This window comes from Protomyctophum parallelum (genome assembly GCF_964188405.1).
Source record: "Protomyctophum parallelum genome assembly, chromosome: 21".
Taxonomy (NCBI): domain Eukaryota; kingdom Metazoa; phylum Chordata; class Actinopteri; order Myctophiformes; family Myctophidae; genus Protomyctophum; species Protomyctophum parallelum.
In genome coordinates this window covers 31,916,052-31,933,001 of record NC_139713.1, presented here as the reverse complement: position 1 = coordinate 31,933,001, position 16,950 = coordinate 31,916,052, and the positions used below count along the sequence as shown (strand labels likewise).

The window sequence follows — 16,950 nt, the reverse complement described above, 5'->3', positions numbered from 1 at the left end:
TATCACATCTACAAGTTTGACACGCTGTTATAGTTTTAGGGTTAAACAAGGTTATAGAGTTTTACAACAAATGTTCATAAAGTATAGTAATAAAAAGTTTGTATTAGAAACGAGAGAGAGAGAGAGAGAGAGAAAGAGGATAATACAGTGAGAGATAATAATTGTACTGTCAGGCATTTTTGTTACACACTTCCCACGCAACAAGCCTCTGCATTCTGCCACCTGCACACATTTAAAATGCTAATGATTCAAGTTTTGCCATTTGACTTAAACAATATATCTATATATGACTCACACAGTCTAGACTTTCTCCACATGCGGTATGTATTGTTGACCGCTGGCTGATCCGATGGCAGGGCAGCAGCAGCGCAAAGTATTAACAACAAAATAAGCCACGTAAGCCACACAAGATAACTTGACAACACACACAATGAGCGCACGTTAACACTTTCAACCTGGCGTGCCTGTTTTGGAGCATGGTCCAGGGACCCCCAGCGGTCCTCGAGGAGGTTCTGGGGGGCAAAGGGACCTTTACATTTTGCATTTTGCAGACACTCTTAACCCATTCTGACCTGAGATCAGATTCATACAAGGTTTCCACTGGACACACACTGGTCTGATGAACCCATTCTGACCTGAGATCAGATTCTAAAAATCGATTTTTCTAAAAATAGCAGACCTACAAGCTCGTATATATATATATATATATATATATATGCTATTTTTCAATAGCTAAAGCATAACATGATGCCAACACCAAAACGGGTGCCCGTTCAGAATGGGTTAATTTAGAGCGATTTACAGAAAGCAAGGTACAGTAAACACAAGGTAATACACCAAATGCATAGAAATAGTCGTCTAGGATTATAGGTAAACCAAAAACCTATCATCAGTCTAAACCGTATAGAATATTCAACAAATCTATAATATGTACATTACAACTATGCACATTATAGGATGCCAGGTCTACAAATTAAGAGTGTACAAATGGAACCACATCTGAGAGTGAACCAAATGTAACCAAATGGACCCACGGGTCTGTAACTCTGAGCGTGTGCATAGGGAACCAAATCTGAGAGTGAACAAATGGATCCGTATACGGGTCCATTTGGTTCCATTTGTACACTCTCAGAGTTATGTGGGTCTGTGGCCTAATAATGCATAGCAAGGTCCTTGAAATAAAACAGTACGTTGAGAATCACTGACATACAGTACGACACAGTACATGAAGACAATTTGACAACATACAGCACAGCACATTAACCCATTTTGGGGCGGGAACCCGTTTTGGTGTTGGCATTAGGTTATGCTTTAGCTATTGAAAAATAGCCTGCTATTTTTGAAAAATCACACCAGTGTGAACCAAGTGGTGCAACTCCCGTCTATTGGTTCTCTGTATCGTTCCAATTTGTATCATTCCAATTTCTTCTCTGTATCGTTCCAATTTCTTCTCTGTATCGTTTGCGTCCAGCAGGTGGCAGCCATGTCACATATTTCTCTCGTTCCAATTTCACGCATGCGCACACCACTCGTGCTCACACAGGTACATCACAAACAAACAGGTACACGGACATTGCATGCTGGATGTAGAAGTGGTTGCACCACTTAAAAACCGAAGAACGACATAGAAACATAGCTTTTTCGGAAAACTGTCAGGATGTAGAAGACATTTTTTTTAAATCTGATCTCAGGTCAGAATGGGACAGGGGAATTAGAGGACTCGTTCTCCCCCCTGGGGGGGCTACAGACCACCCATCGGGCCTGCCCCACACACAGACCACCCATGGAGCCCTGCCACACACAGAAAGGCAGGTTGTCCACACAGTGCCCCCTGGGGATAGGAGTGTGGGGGGGGGTACTGCACAGAATAGCTTTGGTGATGCATGAGTGAGCGTGCCAGTCCTACCACACAGCCATGCCCGTGCATCTCGGCGAGTGGTGGACAAAGTACTCACATTTCTTCCTTAACCCATTCTGACCTGAGATCAGATTCATACGAGGTTTCCGCCGGACACACACTGGTCTGATGAACCCATTCTGACCTGAGATCAGATTCTAAAAATCAGTCGTTCTTCGATTATTCAAAAAATAGCAGACCTACAAGCTCGTATCGCGCCACTCGGTGGCGCGATATGAGCTTGTAGATCTGCTATTTTTCAATAGCTAAAGCATAACATGATGCTAACGCCAAAATGGGTGCCCGTTCAGAATGGGTTAAAGTACCCAAAAGTAGAAAGTACGAATTATGCAGATGTCCCATTTCACAAAAACAAACTTAAATATAATTGTAATGTAGTAAAAAAAAAATATATTTACCCTCTGGGATGTAGTGGAGTAGAAGTAAAAACATTGCAAATTGGAAATAAGTACCTACAGTACCTTATATTTAAGTACTGGTATTGGGTAAATGTACCATCACCATCCACTGGATGGACTTTCCATCACTGTCCCCGTGTATGACCTTCATTTTCTTCTACTTCTTTTCCTTTCATTCTGATCATATTAAATATCACCCAGTTGGACATGTTGGATGTTGAATATGGTCCATTATTGAGCCTTAATGATCCGCAGCAAGGGATGGACCAAATGTCTATTCCCTTTGTCATTTGACGGGGAAGGTGATACATCGTGCATTCATATGGCACCTTTATCCAGAGCGCCTCACAGTGTGCGTTACACTCACCCATTCACTCACCCATTCACTCACCCATTCACTCACCCATTCACTCACCCATTCACTCACCCATTCACTCACCCATTCACACGCACACACCCGCACAGCGGAGGCAACCATGCAAGGCACCAACCCACTCATCGTGAGCGGTTATGGTTATGGGGTTCATTGTCTTTCTTACTCAAGGACTCTTTGACACTAACCTAAGGAGGAGCCAGGTAATCGAACTGGTAATCGTAACAGTCCCCAAGCGCCCGCTCTACCTCCTGAGACCCGCAGTGTTACAACATCTACAGGGATGGAGCGACTCGATAATAAGTTATGTTCAGTCGCACAACAGCGGAAATAGCAGCTCTACAAATCCCACGGTGCATTGCATCTATGCCGCCGCGTCGTGAGCTGGCAGGTTGGCTATTTTGTTTGCCGCACAATTGCGTCGTTCGACGAAATATGAATCGGTATTATTGAACTTAGCGTGATTTATCGCAGCACAGGGTTTACAGGTGTAAAAACACTGGGTGAAAATATTTGTCGTACAGTATACAAGCAAGGAAAAGGCAGAAAGAAAGACAGGTCCGATGTGTGAATATAAGCAGTGTAACATATACACATAATGTGCATGACACATGTTGTGGTGGGGTGGGGTTAAAAAGAGCAATGGAACTGCCAATGCAACTAATAACTTATACTGTATATTATATCGTCGCTGTTGGGCAGAAACCTCCTATCTCCATATTCTAACGTTGTGTGTTTTATCGTAACTTAACGCCCTACTCGATCTAAAGTAGCGCATCCACAAGCTCAAAACATGGTGCGGTGCGTTTCGAGCTTGTACATCTGCTACTTTTGCCCTTTTTTGAAAGGTAACAGTTTGGGACGTATGAGGTTTCCACCCGACAGAGACGATAATATCGCGGAGACAGTTCCTCGCCTACTAGAAGCATCCATCAGTTTGCCATCAGGGTCATGTTTAGATGCCATTAGGATTCCCTTGGATGGGATTTTTTTCCCGTTCAAGATAGATTTCACCTGCGAATGGTGGAAACCAAGAATCCTCCAAGGCCAAACAGTTTTCATCTCATGGAATGGTATAATAACTCTGCCCCTTATGTCCTATACCTATACCATGTCTGAGATAGTTTGGTGGGCCTATTTTCCAACGATATTGCCTGCCGTTAAATGGGATTTTTAACCTTAATCCCGGTGTTCTGGTGTGAGGGATAATATATATTGTAGGGGGAAAAAACATACTATGTATTCTGTGTGTTTCTCCGCAAAATCTTGACATAACAATGATGATAACGGTGATAGTATACCAGTAAGACGTCCTGAGGGCGAGAATCGTGCACACATCCGCCTGGGTGCATGGCGGCAGACGGCAGAGTGCTGGGCAAGGGCTGGCAGGTTGGCACTTGGCAGGTTACTCTACAGTAGACCAGAACACACATTTTGAGGAATGAAATCCTATCAAATAAACAGTGACAAAGGGCCCACATGTCAAAAAGCCTGGTGAGGTGCTTTGTCAAAAATAGTCTCCGATGAGTCTTCAGTACTAGTGACTCAGGTCAGAAGCTGTGCCCAGACTGGCAACTCCCCGTCGCCCATGATTTGTTTGAGTGCCAGGCAGTCTGTGTCTTGATTTTCTTTGGCTTGGCTTACATGCCTTCCAATGGACTGCATCACCATGCAGACATCCACACAACACTATATCTTGCCGTATGTTTACAGGCGCACTTTATGGAATTTGTAGTGCCTATTTATCGGAGGCGGTATTTTACTGCATTTACGGTCTGTAATTGGGAGAGGTACACTGTACTAGCAGCACGCCGTTTCACTCTTGTCACGCGATGTCCCCCCAGGCCTACAATTCACTTGAATCAATGTCCTGAGTCGAGGAACGCGCGCACACCCACACATAGGACATGCGCACGCACGCACGCGCGCACGCGCACACACACACACACACACACACACACACAACACACCACGCACAAACCACACTGAGACTCTCCAGCAGGGACTGTTTCATCGCTGGCGTCAACTTCCGAGTCTAATCAATAATGCCCGTGACAAGTTGCCAAATCGTCCCCCTCCCAGCTGAATCATTTGTCAGGCTGGCAGCAGCTGCCACTGTAATAAGAGACTGTAACCCAAGTCTCAAGGTAAACATTTCTGATTGCTTCATTACGGCGCAACTTGGTTTGTATGCCAGTGCCGTTCTCCGATACCTCTTTAATTCTTCATTTGGGGCTTGTTTCTCTCTTTTTTATGACGGTGATAAAGTGGAGGGCTGTTGCTGAACGGCACTCTTGGGTGACATTGGGTGTTTTATCATTGTTACGCCGTGGCCGATGGGCCCCCGCTCTCATCAAGCATTCACTCAAACAACAGATATTAAAGCTATTAAGCATATTACACACAATTGGTATCGGCTCCCAGCCGCAGCACTCATCAATCTCTGATCGTGCAGCACAACAGATTGGTGGACAGCTCTCAAGGGCAATTAGGTTGCTAAAAGTTTTTCAGTCGAGTGAGTCATGAAAACCGAAGAGTTGCCTGAGTTGATGAGTTTTAGTTATGAGGGGTTGATGATTTGATAAGGCTTATTACATTTTCACATTAGAGAAACTATATCGTATCTAAGGTAACATGATCCAGCCACCTTTGTGAGAACACCCGTTGATTGACATGCTGTATATAATAAGTCGAAACACCTTCCGTCTTCACGTCCAAATGTTTTGTTCTCGCGCTAAAACAAATCGGTAGTTGAATTGATGTGAAACATTTGATGCCCGTGTTGTATTAATCCACATGAAACGTCCAATGGAGCATAATTGGTGTCAAAAAGAAGCTAAAATTAGAGTGGCTGCCATATGAAGAATCTTGCATGCATCTCCCACAAGCCTGTTAAAGCTGCTATAAGCAACAATATGTCAACATTTTAATTACCTTTTCTTTTCTATTTTGGTATTCAGACAGCCAGCAATGGGTAGAACGCTCCCAAAAAGAATGTAGTCTCTGTGACATATCACTGTCATATTATTATTTTACCCAGTAACGAATAGTGTAAGGTATTATTTGACCCAAAACAGTAATATTATTATTATATTATAAGATATTACTCATGTTTGGTTCGCTGTCTTTTGAAAACATTTCGTTTAAAAGGTCAGGAGAAATTGCTTGAGAGAGAGAGAGAGAGTGTGTGTGTGTGTGTGTGTGTGTGTGTGTGTGTGTGTGTGTGTGTGTGTGTGTGTGTGTGTGTGTGTGTGTGTGTGTGTGTGTGTGTGTGTGTGTGTGTGTGTGTGTGTGTGTGTGTGTGTGTGTGTGTGTGTGTGTGTGTGTGTGTGTGTCGGTCGGGGGGGGGGGGGGTGTAATATAATATAATACTATCAATCCTAAGTAATAAGCAATATAATAGTATCACTTTTTAAAGAGTAATATGTACTAAGCAACATATTACTTTCCTGAGTGATATTGCTCATAATACCGGACTTTACTTCATAGTGTTTTAGATATATATTCCCAGTAAGACGCCTGATGGCGAGGCCGCGTGCACGCAGACTGCTGGGCGAGCGCTGGCACTTTGGCATGGCTGGTCAGATCAATATATGGAGTGAATTCTGTACTGGCCATATATGGAGCGTGTCTTGAGTGTACAGGGTTTGATGAGGTCAGATCACCATAATGGAATGTCAGAACAGGTCAGCTCCACATATGGAGATCTAAGGGTGGCAGCGGGGGCATTGTCTTGAGTGTACAGGGTTTGATGAGGTCAGATCAACATATGGAATGTCAGAACAGGTCAGCTCCACATATGGAGATCTAAGGGTGGCAGCGGGGGCATTGTCTTGAGTGTACAGGGTTTGATGAACTCTAGTTCTCGCCGGGCGCGGGTGCGCTAATAACTTTGTGGCGGGGCCGTCTAGCGTTTGAATGGACAGTCAAAAGGGAGACATCGAAGAGGAAGGATATGGGGAAGGATCAACATATGGAATGTCAGAACAGGTCAGCTCCAAATATGGAGATCTGAGGGTTTGAGGTCACATGTAGAGTTGCTGGATGACAACAGGGATGATATACTGTATATATATATATATATATATATATATATATATATATATATATATATATATATATATAATATGGGCATTCCCATATATGGGCTTAATATATATATTTTTTTCTTCTTTTTTGAGTGGTGCAACCACTCCTACAACCAGCTTGCAATGTCCTCGTACCTGTTTGTGTGTCTGTGTAAGCACGACTGTTTGTGTGTCTGTGTAAGCACGAGTATGTGACTTAATAATAGCAGTAGGGGGCGCCAGAAACAGTGAGAGGGGTAGTGACTCTAATGAGAGAGAGTGAGAGAGAGAGAGAGAGAGAGAGAGAGGGGGGGGGGGGGGAATTGCACCACTCAGTTCACACGTGTGTGATTTTTTTTTCAACGTGTAGAAAAAACAAATATCTTTATTCACTTAAACCATGAAACCAAAACAACAACATTATTCTGGATGTGAGAAACAGAAAAATGACCGTGTGTGTGTGTGTGTTTAAACTTTAAACACTTCTGTTCTGGGTTCGTTTTAACGTAGTCTTTTTGTGCAGCTCAAAAGTAGCTCGATTTAACATTAAAATATGAGTTTATTATTTTCAGATTCAAATATGAAATCATTTCCAGACGTGCCTCTGCTACATCTGGAAATTATTTAATGTTGAATCCGAAAATGATTTAATGACATTGAAAACAAATTCACTTTTGTCTATAATTTCTGTTTTTGTAAAACGTATCGTGACACTACAGAACCGACCAAGATCAGGTGTTTTCAACCAGAGTTTGACCTTAAAATGGGTTCATATTAATATCAAATATCTAAATATTGAATCGAGCGACTTGAAGTGTCTGAGGTCAAATCAACTCGACGTGTCTGAGGTCAAAGGTCAAATCAACTTGAAGTGTCTGAGGTCAAAGGTCAAATCGACACATTGTTAAATGTCTTCTGTAATGTCTGGTCTTCATAAATCTTCGGTCTAACCCTAACCCTGACCGTCGGTCCATTCCTCCTCCTCCGCTATGCGCGCCTCTTTGGCCACATGATCGTCATCCTCCCAGCCTCGCTTCCTCTTCTGTGTGTTGGGGTTGGTTGCGTGGATTCTCTCCAGTTTCACTTTGTAAACATTCACGTCATCGGCTTTAGGAGGCTCGTACTTCTTCATCAGGATGGTCATTCGTTTCATGGCGTCGTAGAGCTTGGTCAGAGTCTCTCTGTCGTCTTTCAGCGCCAGACATTCTGTCAGGTAAGTGTCCATGCTAAGTCCCGCCCTGGAGGCGCTGTTCAAGATGGCCGCCAGGGCGATCTGCGCTGGAGGGAACAGCAGCCCGGTGTCGGTCAGCGACGCGCGCGTCAGGAAGTCGTCGGCGCTTCGTCTCAACAACTCTGGGCTCTCCAGGACAGGAAACCTTGTCTTCATGTCGATCAGGAGACCCTCCATGGGTCTATAGGGGGTGTGGATGACCAGGTGGAAGCACAGCTGTTGGATCAGAAGCAGTTCGTACTCCAGGATCTGCTCCATGATCTGGTCCTGGCCCGCCGGCGTCTCGTGGACCAGGTTCCCCCCGAACTGAGCGCTGGACACGTTGAACTCATCCACCTTACAGGCCAGGTAGGCACACGCTAACATTATAATCCTGGGGTGATGCTCCATGACTGAATTGTTGAGGTAGAACCTTCTGAAATACATGAGCGCTGAACCCACCACGGCTTTGGGCATGGCGGGTTTAAAGGCGTTGCAGAACTCCAGCAGCCTCCTCTCATAATGTCTGAACAGAACCTCCTCCTCTGAGGACGACAAGAAGAGGGCTTCACTCACCCCGGGCCTCAGCATGGCGCTGCAGTACTTGTGGTTGGCGGCCTGTCTCACTCTCTCCAGACTCTCTTCGCCGTCGAAGATCCAGAACTTCCTGTGAGAGCTGTTGTGAAACATGGTGGCTCCTCCCCCTCCTTCTCCTCTCTGATCGATGAGCGCAGAATCAAACCACTGTTTTACAGTAAATACAGATCAGATCAGTTTAAATGGTCTTTAAATCATGCACGGACCGCTGTGTGTTTTCATATGGGCTTAATATTGATGACATCAGATGATGTCACGTGAAGTCACAAGGCATGACCATATATGGTTATGCCTGGGGTGACTAATGCACGTTTTCATAGTAAGCGACCTGCGGTTCTTCCTCCACTGACTGAGCTTATGTTACAGTACCTCAGGAAAGCCACAGCTGGTGCATTCATGGCAGGGGGCTCTTGTTGCCTGACTACCAGCCTGGTTGTCATTCAGCCATTCTGTAGGAGAGAGATGCTAGTGATGTGGAAGCACTTGAACAAGTCCTTCTCTATCTGTTTTGTGCTGCTCTTTCTTTCAAGCCGTGGGTAATTATCCCATTTAGGGGCTGCTGCATTGGAACAGCATGTCAACCACAGGCATTACAAAAGCACTGTGCTGTGCCGAATGTCATATTTTTTCCTCTCCGTTTATTTTCATTTCCGTCTCATCTGGCGCAGAGTGTTGGGCGGAGATGGGAAAGACTGATTCATGCACGCCACAAAACAAGAGAAAAAAAAGGTTCAGACAGGACAACTCAAGAATGGATGGAATATATATTTAATGAATATAAAATGAGCAATATATTTACTATGGTTTGGCGATGAATTGGATTGGATCAAGCGCATCAGTCCCAACCATAGAGACTCCGAATCCCCTGTACCTCCTAAACAGCAGATCCAAAACGACAGGTGGTAGCTGGGGTGGAGGAGGGTGAGCAGCTAAAGTTTATACTAGACAGCAGCGCAGCAGTATCAGTGTCTGCAGCAGCAAACAAGCAAGCAGATTGAGCAGTGCAAACTTCCAGTTTAAGGCCCAGGCTACACATACTCGATCTTTAAAAAAGCGGATATTTTCGTACTCCGTTTTAGAAACAACCCCTGCCCATACGACAAAGATATCTGTGTCCACACATACAACCCAAAACGATCATTTTTGACTCCAACAAGCATGCCAGGCCAGTAGGTGGCGATAAGAAATATGTAACGCAATAGAAAAATGTTCTGAGCATGCGCGGTGAGCTGGTTTCCCAATAAATCCCCCCACGTAACCCGGTAGTACTAAAAACAAAACAAACAGGGCGTGTAGACAGGGCTCCGTCTAGTGAGCAAATGTAGAACTCACCTTCTAATATAAACACAAACCCCATTCTGCCAGCTGCCTTGCTAGTCTAGTGGACTACTACGCTGACTTGTAATATATGCTTCGCTGGTTCGCGCTTCACTGCCGCCACTTATTACACAGAAACATAATGTGTGTCTGATAGCATCATTTAAATGCTTAATTTGAATTTGTTTTAATGTGCAAAAGAAACTCTAACCTAAACATTACCGCAAGCAGGGGAGCAACGCATCCTTCACCAACCTTAATCCAGTTTTTTTAATGCAACCTTAATCCAAAAACTATTAAAAAGTCTGCGGTTGTAAAAACAGTGGGGCGCGAACCAGCGAAGCATAAATTACAAGTCGGCGTAGTAGTCCACTAGACTAGCGAGGCAGCTGGCACAATGGGGTTTGTGTTTAAATTAGAAGGTGAGGTTCCGCCTGCGCGGGTGGCGCTAGCTGCCATCGTGTTTGTTGTCGTTTCTATGGTAACCTCGCTTTCACCTCGGAAGTTGTTCGTTTTTCAATCCATGAACTGATGCGCATGCTCAGTGTTAAAAGCAACAACGAACATGCACGACTAGGGAGGTGACGCCCATCCCTAAATACCCGGTATGAAGATGGAATGAGTGTGTGATTGGATGAAGTGAATCATGTGAACATGATGCTGAGGCGGCCCAATTAAAGGGCCGAGAGCAACTGCACTGAGGTTTCCTAACTGAACTTGCTCTGCGCATGTCTGTGACAGGCGCGATGCTCATTTTCATGACATTAATTTTCATTTATTTTAATTTAAACTTTTTATTTTAGGGTTTTTCTGTGTGTTCTGAAACCTTTTGAGCTGCAATGAAAATCCATCAACAGTGACATCTGCTGGCAAATTGTTATGTCATAAGGGGACTTGTGGACTCTTACATCACAGTCCACAGGATAATCGGAGCACTTGCTTTGAACCCCAGAGGCCCAGACCACAGAAAATGTACTGAATTTTATTGGGTGCAATACATAAAAGAATAAGAAAAAATCCCAAAACTTGTTTTAATGTCACGATCCCTTTTATTGGCTTTAAAGGACCACTTCACCACTTTTCAACATCTCTTCATATTATTGGTCCTCACTAATGATCATGATAAAATAGCACAATTTTCTTCTACTCAGTCTGTGTCGCAGTTCAGAGACCTGTCCACCAGTGAAATCATCGATGGGGAATCCAAGAAACTCCAAACAAATCTCTTTTTTTTATCTTGTTTAAAAAAAAAAGCTGCCTAATGATGTCACTGGCGGACGGGTTTATGAACTGCCCACAGAGTAGAAACAAATCGTGGTATTTTATCATGAACATTAGTGAGGACCAATTATATGAAGATGTGGTGAAGTGGTCCCTTATAGTAATACTGTGTAACTATTTGAGTTAAACAAAAGTAAGTTTTAGTATAATACACCCCACAATGAATAGTGGGGAATACAAAGTATACTGGGTATAATTGTTTTGGCCCTGTACAAAATAACTTTGTTATTAATATTATTATATAAAATTACTGCTTCACATTTTTGGTATTTGCAAGATCATATGCTCCATGTGTTACAATATTTCAGACTCTTTGTTGTAGAATAAAATGTTTTCTGTTGTTTGTTTATCTTGGTCTTACTGTATGTGAAGGCCTCACAGTGGGGACTTGACCCAACCAATTACAAATCTCCTTTCTCAGGCAGTCCTTGACCTTAAAAGGTTGACATGACATAAAGTAATGCCCTTAATTGCTTCTATTGACAAGGCAAACAAAGAATAAATACAGCTTGTCCTGTTTGAGAAAGATTTTGTAATAACATAGGGAAAGACTAATGGTGGACCAAAATGTCCTCCGCCATTTCTGAGATCAATCTCAATTTGAATACCTTCTTGATTATGACAAATGAGTCTGCTGTGACAGTTTCTGGCATTGACACTAGCAGTAGCTGTCATTCCGTCAATGAGCACCTCAAATATGTTATACTAGAGGGATAATAACACAGTATCAAAATCAGTTTTATTATCACATAACATTTACACAGGTGTGGATGAGTGGGTGAAATTAGCTTTTGTGCAAGTTCCCTCATTTCAAACATTTCAACCAACATTTGAACTAAAGTATATGGTTGGTAGAGAGTAGAGGTGTGTCATTTTGGCAGCACCTTCCGAGGAGCAAGGGTATGGGGTTCTCAACCTGGGGGTCGCGACCCCTCGGGGGGTCCCGACATTATTTTGGGGGGTCCCAAAATTATTTTCAAAAAATAAAATAAAAAAATAAAAAGGCACTTATAATAATCACCTGCACGGAATTTATGAAAGGTTAAAGTCCTGCTATTTGTCACATACATTGCTGTATGTGAGACTTGTTCTCAGCATTTGACCCATCTCTTGGAGCGGTGAGCTGCAGCCGTGCCACGCTCTGCAATCATTTGTAGTTGATCTAACCCCACAATCCAACCCTTGATGCTGAGCGCCATTGGGTCAATATTTGTATCCATACAGCTAAACTATTGATGAATTTAACATTGTCTAATACAATCCGATAGGACTTTTCTGTTTGGATGTATTGGCTATCAAGGGCAGAAAGTAATTCTTACCACTCTTCCAGGTACGATGATGTAACGCACATATAGCCTCTATAGCACAGGTTCAGACAGCAAAACCTACTGTATAAACTGTATAAATGTGGTATATGTCTTGAAACAACCAGGAGTGAATATTCATAAATAAATCAAACACACAAGAACAAAGAAATATGTCACTTATCCTTTGCCCCTGATCCCTTGATCCCTTCTATTGTATTTCTCTATCTGCTGTAACACAGCATGTCTTCATTATCATTCATCCTCCACCTTCTGTCTTATCATTGTAAAAGAAAGACAGAAAATACTTTCTCTGAGAGACTGGGATCAAGGGAAACCCGGGGAGAGGTTCAAGTGTTTTATGTAAGCATGGTGACTCAATATTCATGTTCACATTCAATGTTCCATACTTTTACTTCTACTCCACGACATCTCGGGCAATTATTGTTCTTTTTACTCCACTACAATTTGTTAAAGTTATAGTTACTAGTCTACTTTGTAGATTTGCATCATTATTTTTATTATGAGACATGCATTGACCACTTCAGCCCTATTTAAACTTTGGCTATTTGAAAATAGCCGATCTACAAGCTCACAATTTGTCACAATGCGGTAAGGCAGGGGTTCTCAACCCGTGGGTTGCGACCCCTCGGGAGGGCCGCCAAATTATTTTTGGGCCTCCCCAAATTATGTATATATATAAAAACGGAAAATGGAAATGAAAATGAAATTTACATAGTAAAAGTGAGCAAGAGAAATACATTGCTTCAACAACATAACTTTCAATGCATTTCATATACCATATATATATATATATACATATGAGCATAATACAATCCATAAAACACATTTTGATCACAGATACCCATAACAGAACTAGATACCACATAAAAGTACAATCCATAAATTACATTATAATCACACTCACAATCATTAGTCACCCATTACAGAACTAAATGCCACAGGGAGGAGGCAGGGGAGGTGGAGGGAATTTGAACTCTTAAATCTGAACAACCAATGAGTCAGCTTGGCATGTAGAGTGAACACAGAGTAGTGACTGCTTAAAAGGACCACCTGATTGAATTGAGTGTGAGTCAGTTAGCTAGCAGCAAATGAGAGTGAATGGGGTTGACGTGGAGAGAGACAGCTGAATTAAAGGAGCAGAATGATTACTGTTAGAGAATGAATGAGTCCAGGGAATTATAAACGAAACCTTCTGACTTCCATGTCTCAATTAACTATCGCTGCGCTGGATTTGTAAACACCAAAGAAAGAAGAGTGCCTCTCTTTTCATCGGGTGAAAAACATATTTCCACAATGTTGCACTCTTTCATTGTTGGCAGTTGAATATAACCAGTCTTCACCAAAAAACGCTCCCTAAATCCTACAATACCGTCTCTAAACCGCCTTGGATTTGTTTTGGTATTTGACGTTAATGCCGCTGATCTGGAAGCCGTAGATTAACTCACAGGTTGCGTAAGAGCGCCCTCTATCGTAAAGATCCCGAGACCCAAAAGATAAATTGGATATCTATTATCTCCTCTGCACCCAATGCCCCCAAAAAGGCATATTTATTCACGTCCCATAAAAATGATAACCTGACGCCGCCTGATTGAAGAAGCTTGCTTCACACTTGTTTTCACAAGATTTGTGCACTTGCGAACTCAATACTGCCCCATCTGGCTGAGTCGGGTTATAAAAATGGTTCCACAACCTATGAATGGGTCACGACTCACTGTTTGGGAAACACTGGCCTAATGCATAGTAAATTGGGGTGAGAAGAGTACTGCAGAGGCAGACAACTCCCAACACTCTAGGTTAGAGAAAAAAAATCCTTATAGGTGCAAGACTCGATGATGCATAATAGAATGAAGAAAATGCCAGCACTCATATATGTCCCTCTGACGAGCAGACAACGTACACCTTTTGCCCTGTCGGCCTTCCTCAGCGCTGTGGCAAGACAACAGGAAGTGAGGTATTTATATGAGATACAATCAAATGCAATTGAATACAGGTGTCGACTGTTATCATCTTGCAAGATGTGAACATGAAGACTTGGTACCAAGACAGTAAATAGTAAAATATAAATCCATCACAAGGAGCTATAATAATGTATGGGGCCGGCCCCTAAAGTGCCTGGAAAGTTAATTGACGTAACAGACATTAAAATACTCACAATATAAACCTTTACATGTTTAACCCATTGTTCTAGAAATGTATAAAGACATATAATATTAAATACACTGTAAATATGGGAGGGAGACTTTTGGAGACACTCCTGATCAAACGTATCCGTTCTCTCATTTCAGAACTTTAATTAGTGGAATAGTAAGACTGGGGTAAAACTGGGGTCCCTTGAAATGAAAAATAAGTTTGAGAACCACCGCATAGTTGTTATATTACTTTTATTATGGTAATGTGGTGACAGGTTCCTTTACTGTACCACAGGATGGGTTTGACAGGATTCACAGGTTTTGTTTGGGAATGCTGACAGTGAAAAATCTTTTGAAAATAGCAGTTTGGTTATTTTCAAATGGCCGAGATACATACAGTATAGGGCTGAATTGGTTAGTGTGTTAATTAGTAACTACTTACTAAGTAAGTAATTAGTAACTAAAGTTTTCATATAATTGTAGTGGAGTAAAAGTAAAAAACTAGAAAAAGTGCCCTTCTGGGCACAGGTCTCCACCAGGAGGATAGGAATGTTTAGGAGTAATATAAACATGTTTTTTGTTTGTTTGTTCCAATCTTTGCCAATCAGGATGGAATATGGGAAATGGTGCAGATCCGTGTTGATCGCACGCATGCACAATCCACCTGTTGGTGGCGCTATAACAGGCCAATGTGAAATGGGTGGGCTAAATTCCTCAGCCTAGTAGGAAAGTGCGTGAAAGATTTCACGTCAAATTGCACGCTGCGTTCATGATTTGAGGCTTTTTGTTCAAAACAGGCCAATCCTGCAAAATTTGAAAGGCAATGTTAGCCAATTAGGATGGAATATGAAATATCAGACACATCCGTCTTGAGCACATGACTATGGAGATACTGTGTAACGATTTGCGGGATTTTTGGACAAAATCCGGAGGAGTAATATCCAAAAATGTGTTTTACAAAAGTCGGCCTCCTGGTGGCGCTCTAAAAGCCAGATGTGAACTAGAGAGACTGTGTACCAATTTGCGCGATGTTTGGACAAAATCTGTAGGTGTACTGTGCAAAAACTTGTTTTGCACAAAGCGGCCTCCTGGTGGCGCTATAACAGGCCGTTCTGGAAATTTTGGGGCAGAGGTTCATCGTTGGCATCCAGGGAGTGTGTGTGCAAAATTTGGCATCGACCGGGTTAACGGTGCCGGAGATTAGCTGCTCACGGACACACACACGCACGGACACACGGACAGACGGACGGAGTGCAAAACATACTCTCCCCCCATGCCTTCGGCCTGGTGGAGACAATGATCAGCCAATCACAAGCCAATGTTTGTATTCACAAAAACCCGGAAAGCTGCAGGGCATTTCACATCTGCCTCTAAACAAGATATACATATACAACAAGTACACTAAATGTAATCTAGAATACAACAAGTACACTAAATGTAATCTAGAATACAACCTAAGAATAACAACAGCCAATAGTGGAATAGTAGGTTCATCACGCCATGATGTTACGTCACAACGGGAGCCAATCAATGACCATGATGTTACGTCACAACGTCACAACGGGAGCCAATCAATGACCATGATTGTTTCGTCCTCGGCCTAGTGGGAATGTGGGTGCACAATTTCACGGAAATCACACGATGTGTTCATGATTTGCAGCATTTTGTTTGAAACTGAGCACTCCTGTGAACTTTGGAAGCCAATCTTTTTTTTTTTTTTTAAGATATTTTTTTGCGGCTTACGCCTTTATTGATTTTTTTAAGGGACAGACAGTAGGCTGACAGGAAACGGGAGAGAGATGGGGGGATGACATGCGGTAAAGGCCGTGTCGGGTCTGGGAGTCGAACCCGCGGCACACCGCGACTGGATCACCAGTCCGGTGCCCAGACCGTTACGCTACGGCCTGGGCCGGAAGCCAATCTTAACCAATCAGGATGGAGTCTGAGAAATCTGAAAGACCGATTACTCCAGATTTACGGACGGACGGACGGACGGACGGACGGAGTGCAAAACATACTCTCCCCCCATGCATTCGGCCTGGTGGAGACAAAAATGTCCTCTGAGATGTATTGAAAAGTGTAAATAATGAAGAAAGTAAAAAATACCTAAAAATTGTACTTAAGTACATGTAGTAGTGTAGTTACCCGCCTAGAGCACTCTCACATAGTAAAATCCTGACAGTTAACGTCTTCACCCATAGTCTTCACCAAAAAATATCTTGTTTTGTTTTTTGTCTGTGTCTTTTTGAAGCTTATACCAACACAAATCCTGCTAGTTTCTTGTGCTCTGCATATCTCCAAAGCATTAATATACTGTAGTGTTTTACAACTA

The 16,950-nt window shown here is 42.8% G+C and overlaps 2 protein-coding genes across 2 annotated transcripts in view; one reads left to right on the top strand and one right to left on the bottom strand.

Moving 5' to 3' along the window:
• The window catches only part of astn2 (astrotactin 2), a gene marked incomplete at its 5' end in the record, with an annotated part of 505,571 nt that overhangs the window by 353,900 nt on the left and 134,721 nt on the right, over window positions 1-16,950 (top strand). The window lies entirely within an intron of this gene.
• Window positions 7,709-8,705, bottom strand: LOC310879620 (cyclin-H-like; the record flags this gene model as incomplete). Its single annotated transcript, XM_083794391.1, has 1 exon — window positions 7,709-8,705. Exon 1 carries the CDS (start codon window positions 8,654-8,656, stop codon window positions 7,709-7,711), a length of 948 nt encoding a protein of 315 aa, XP_083650517.1. The 5' UTR covers window positions 8,657-8,705.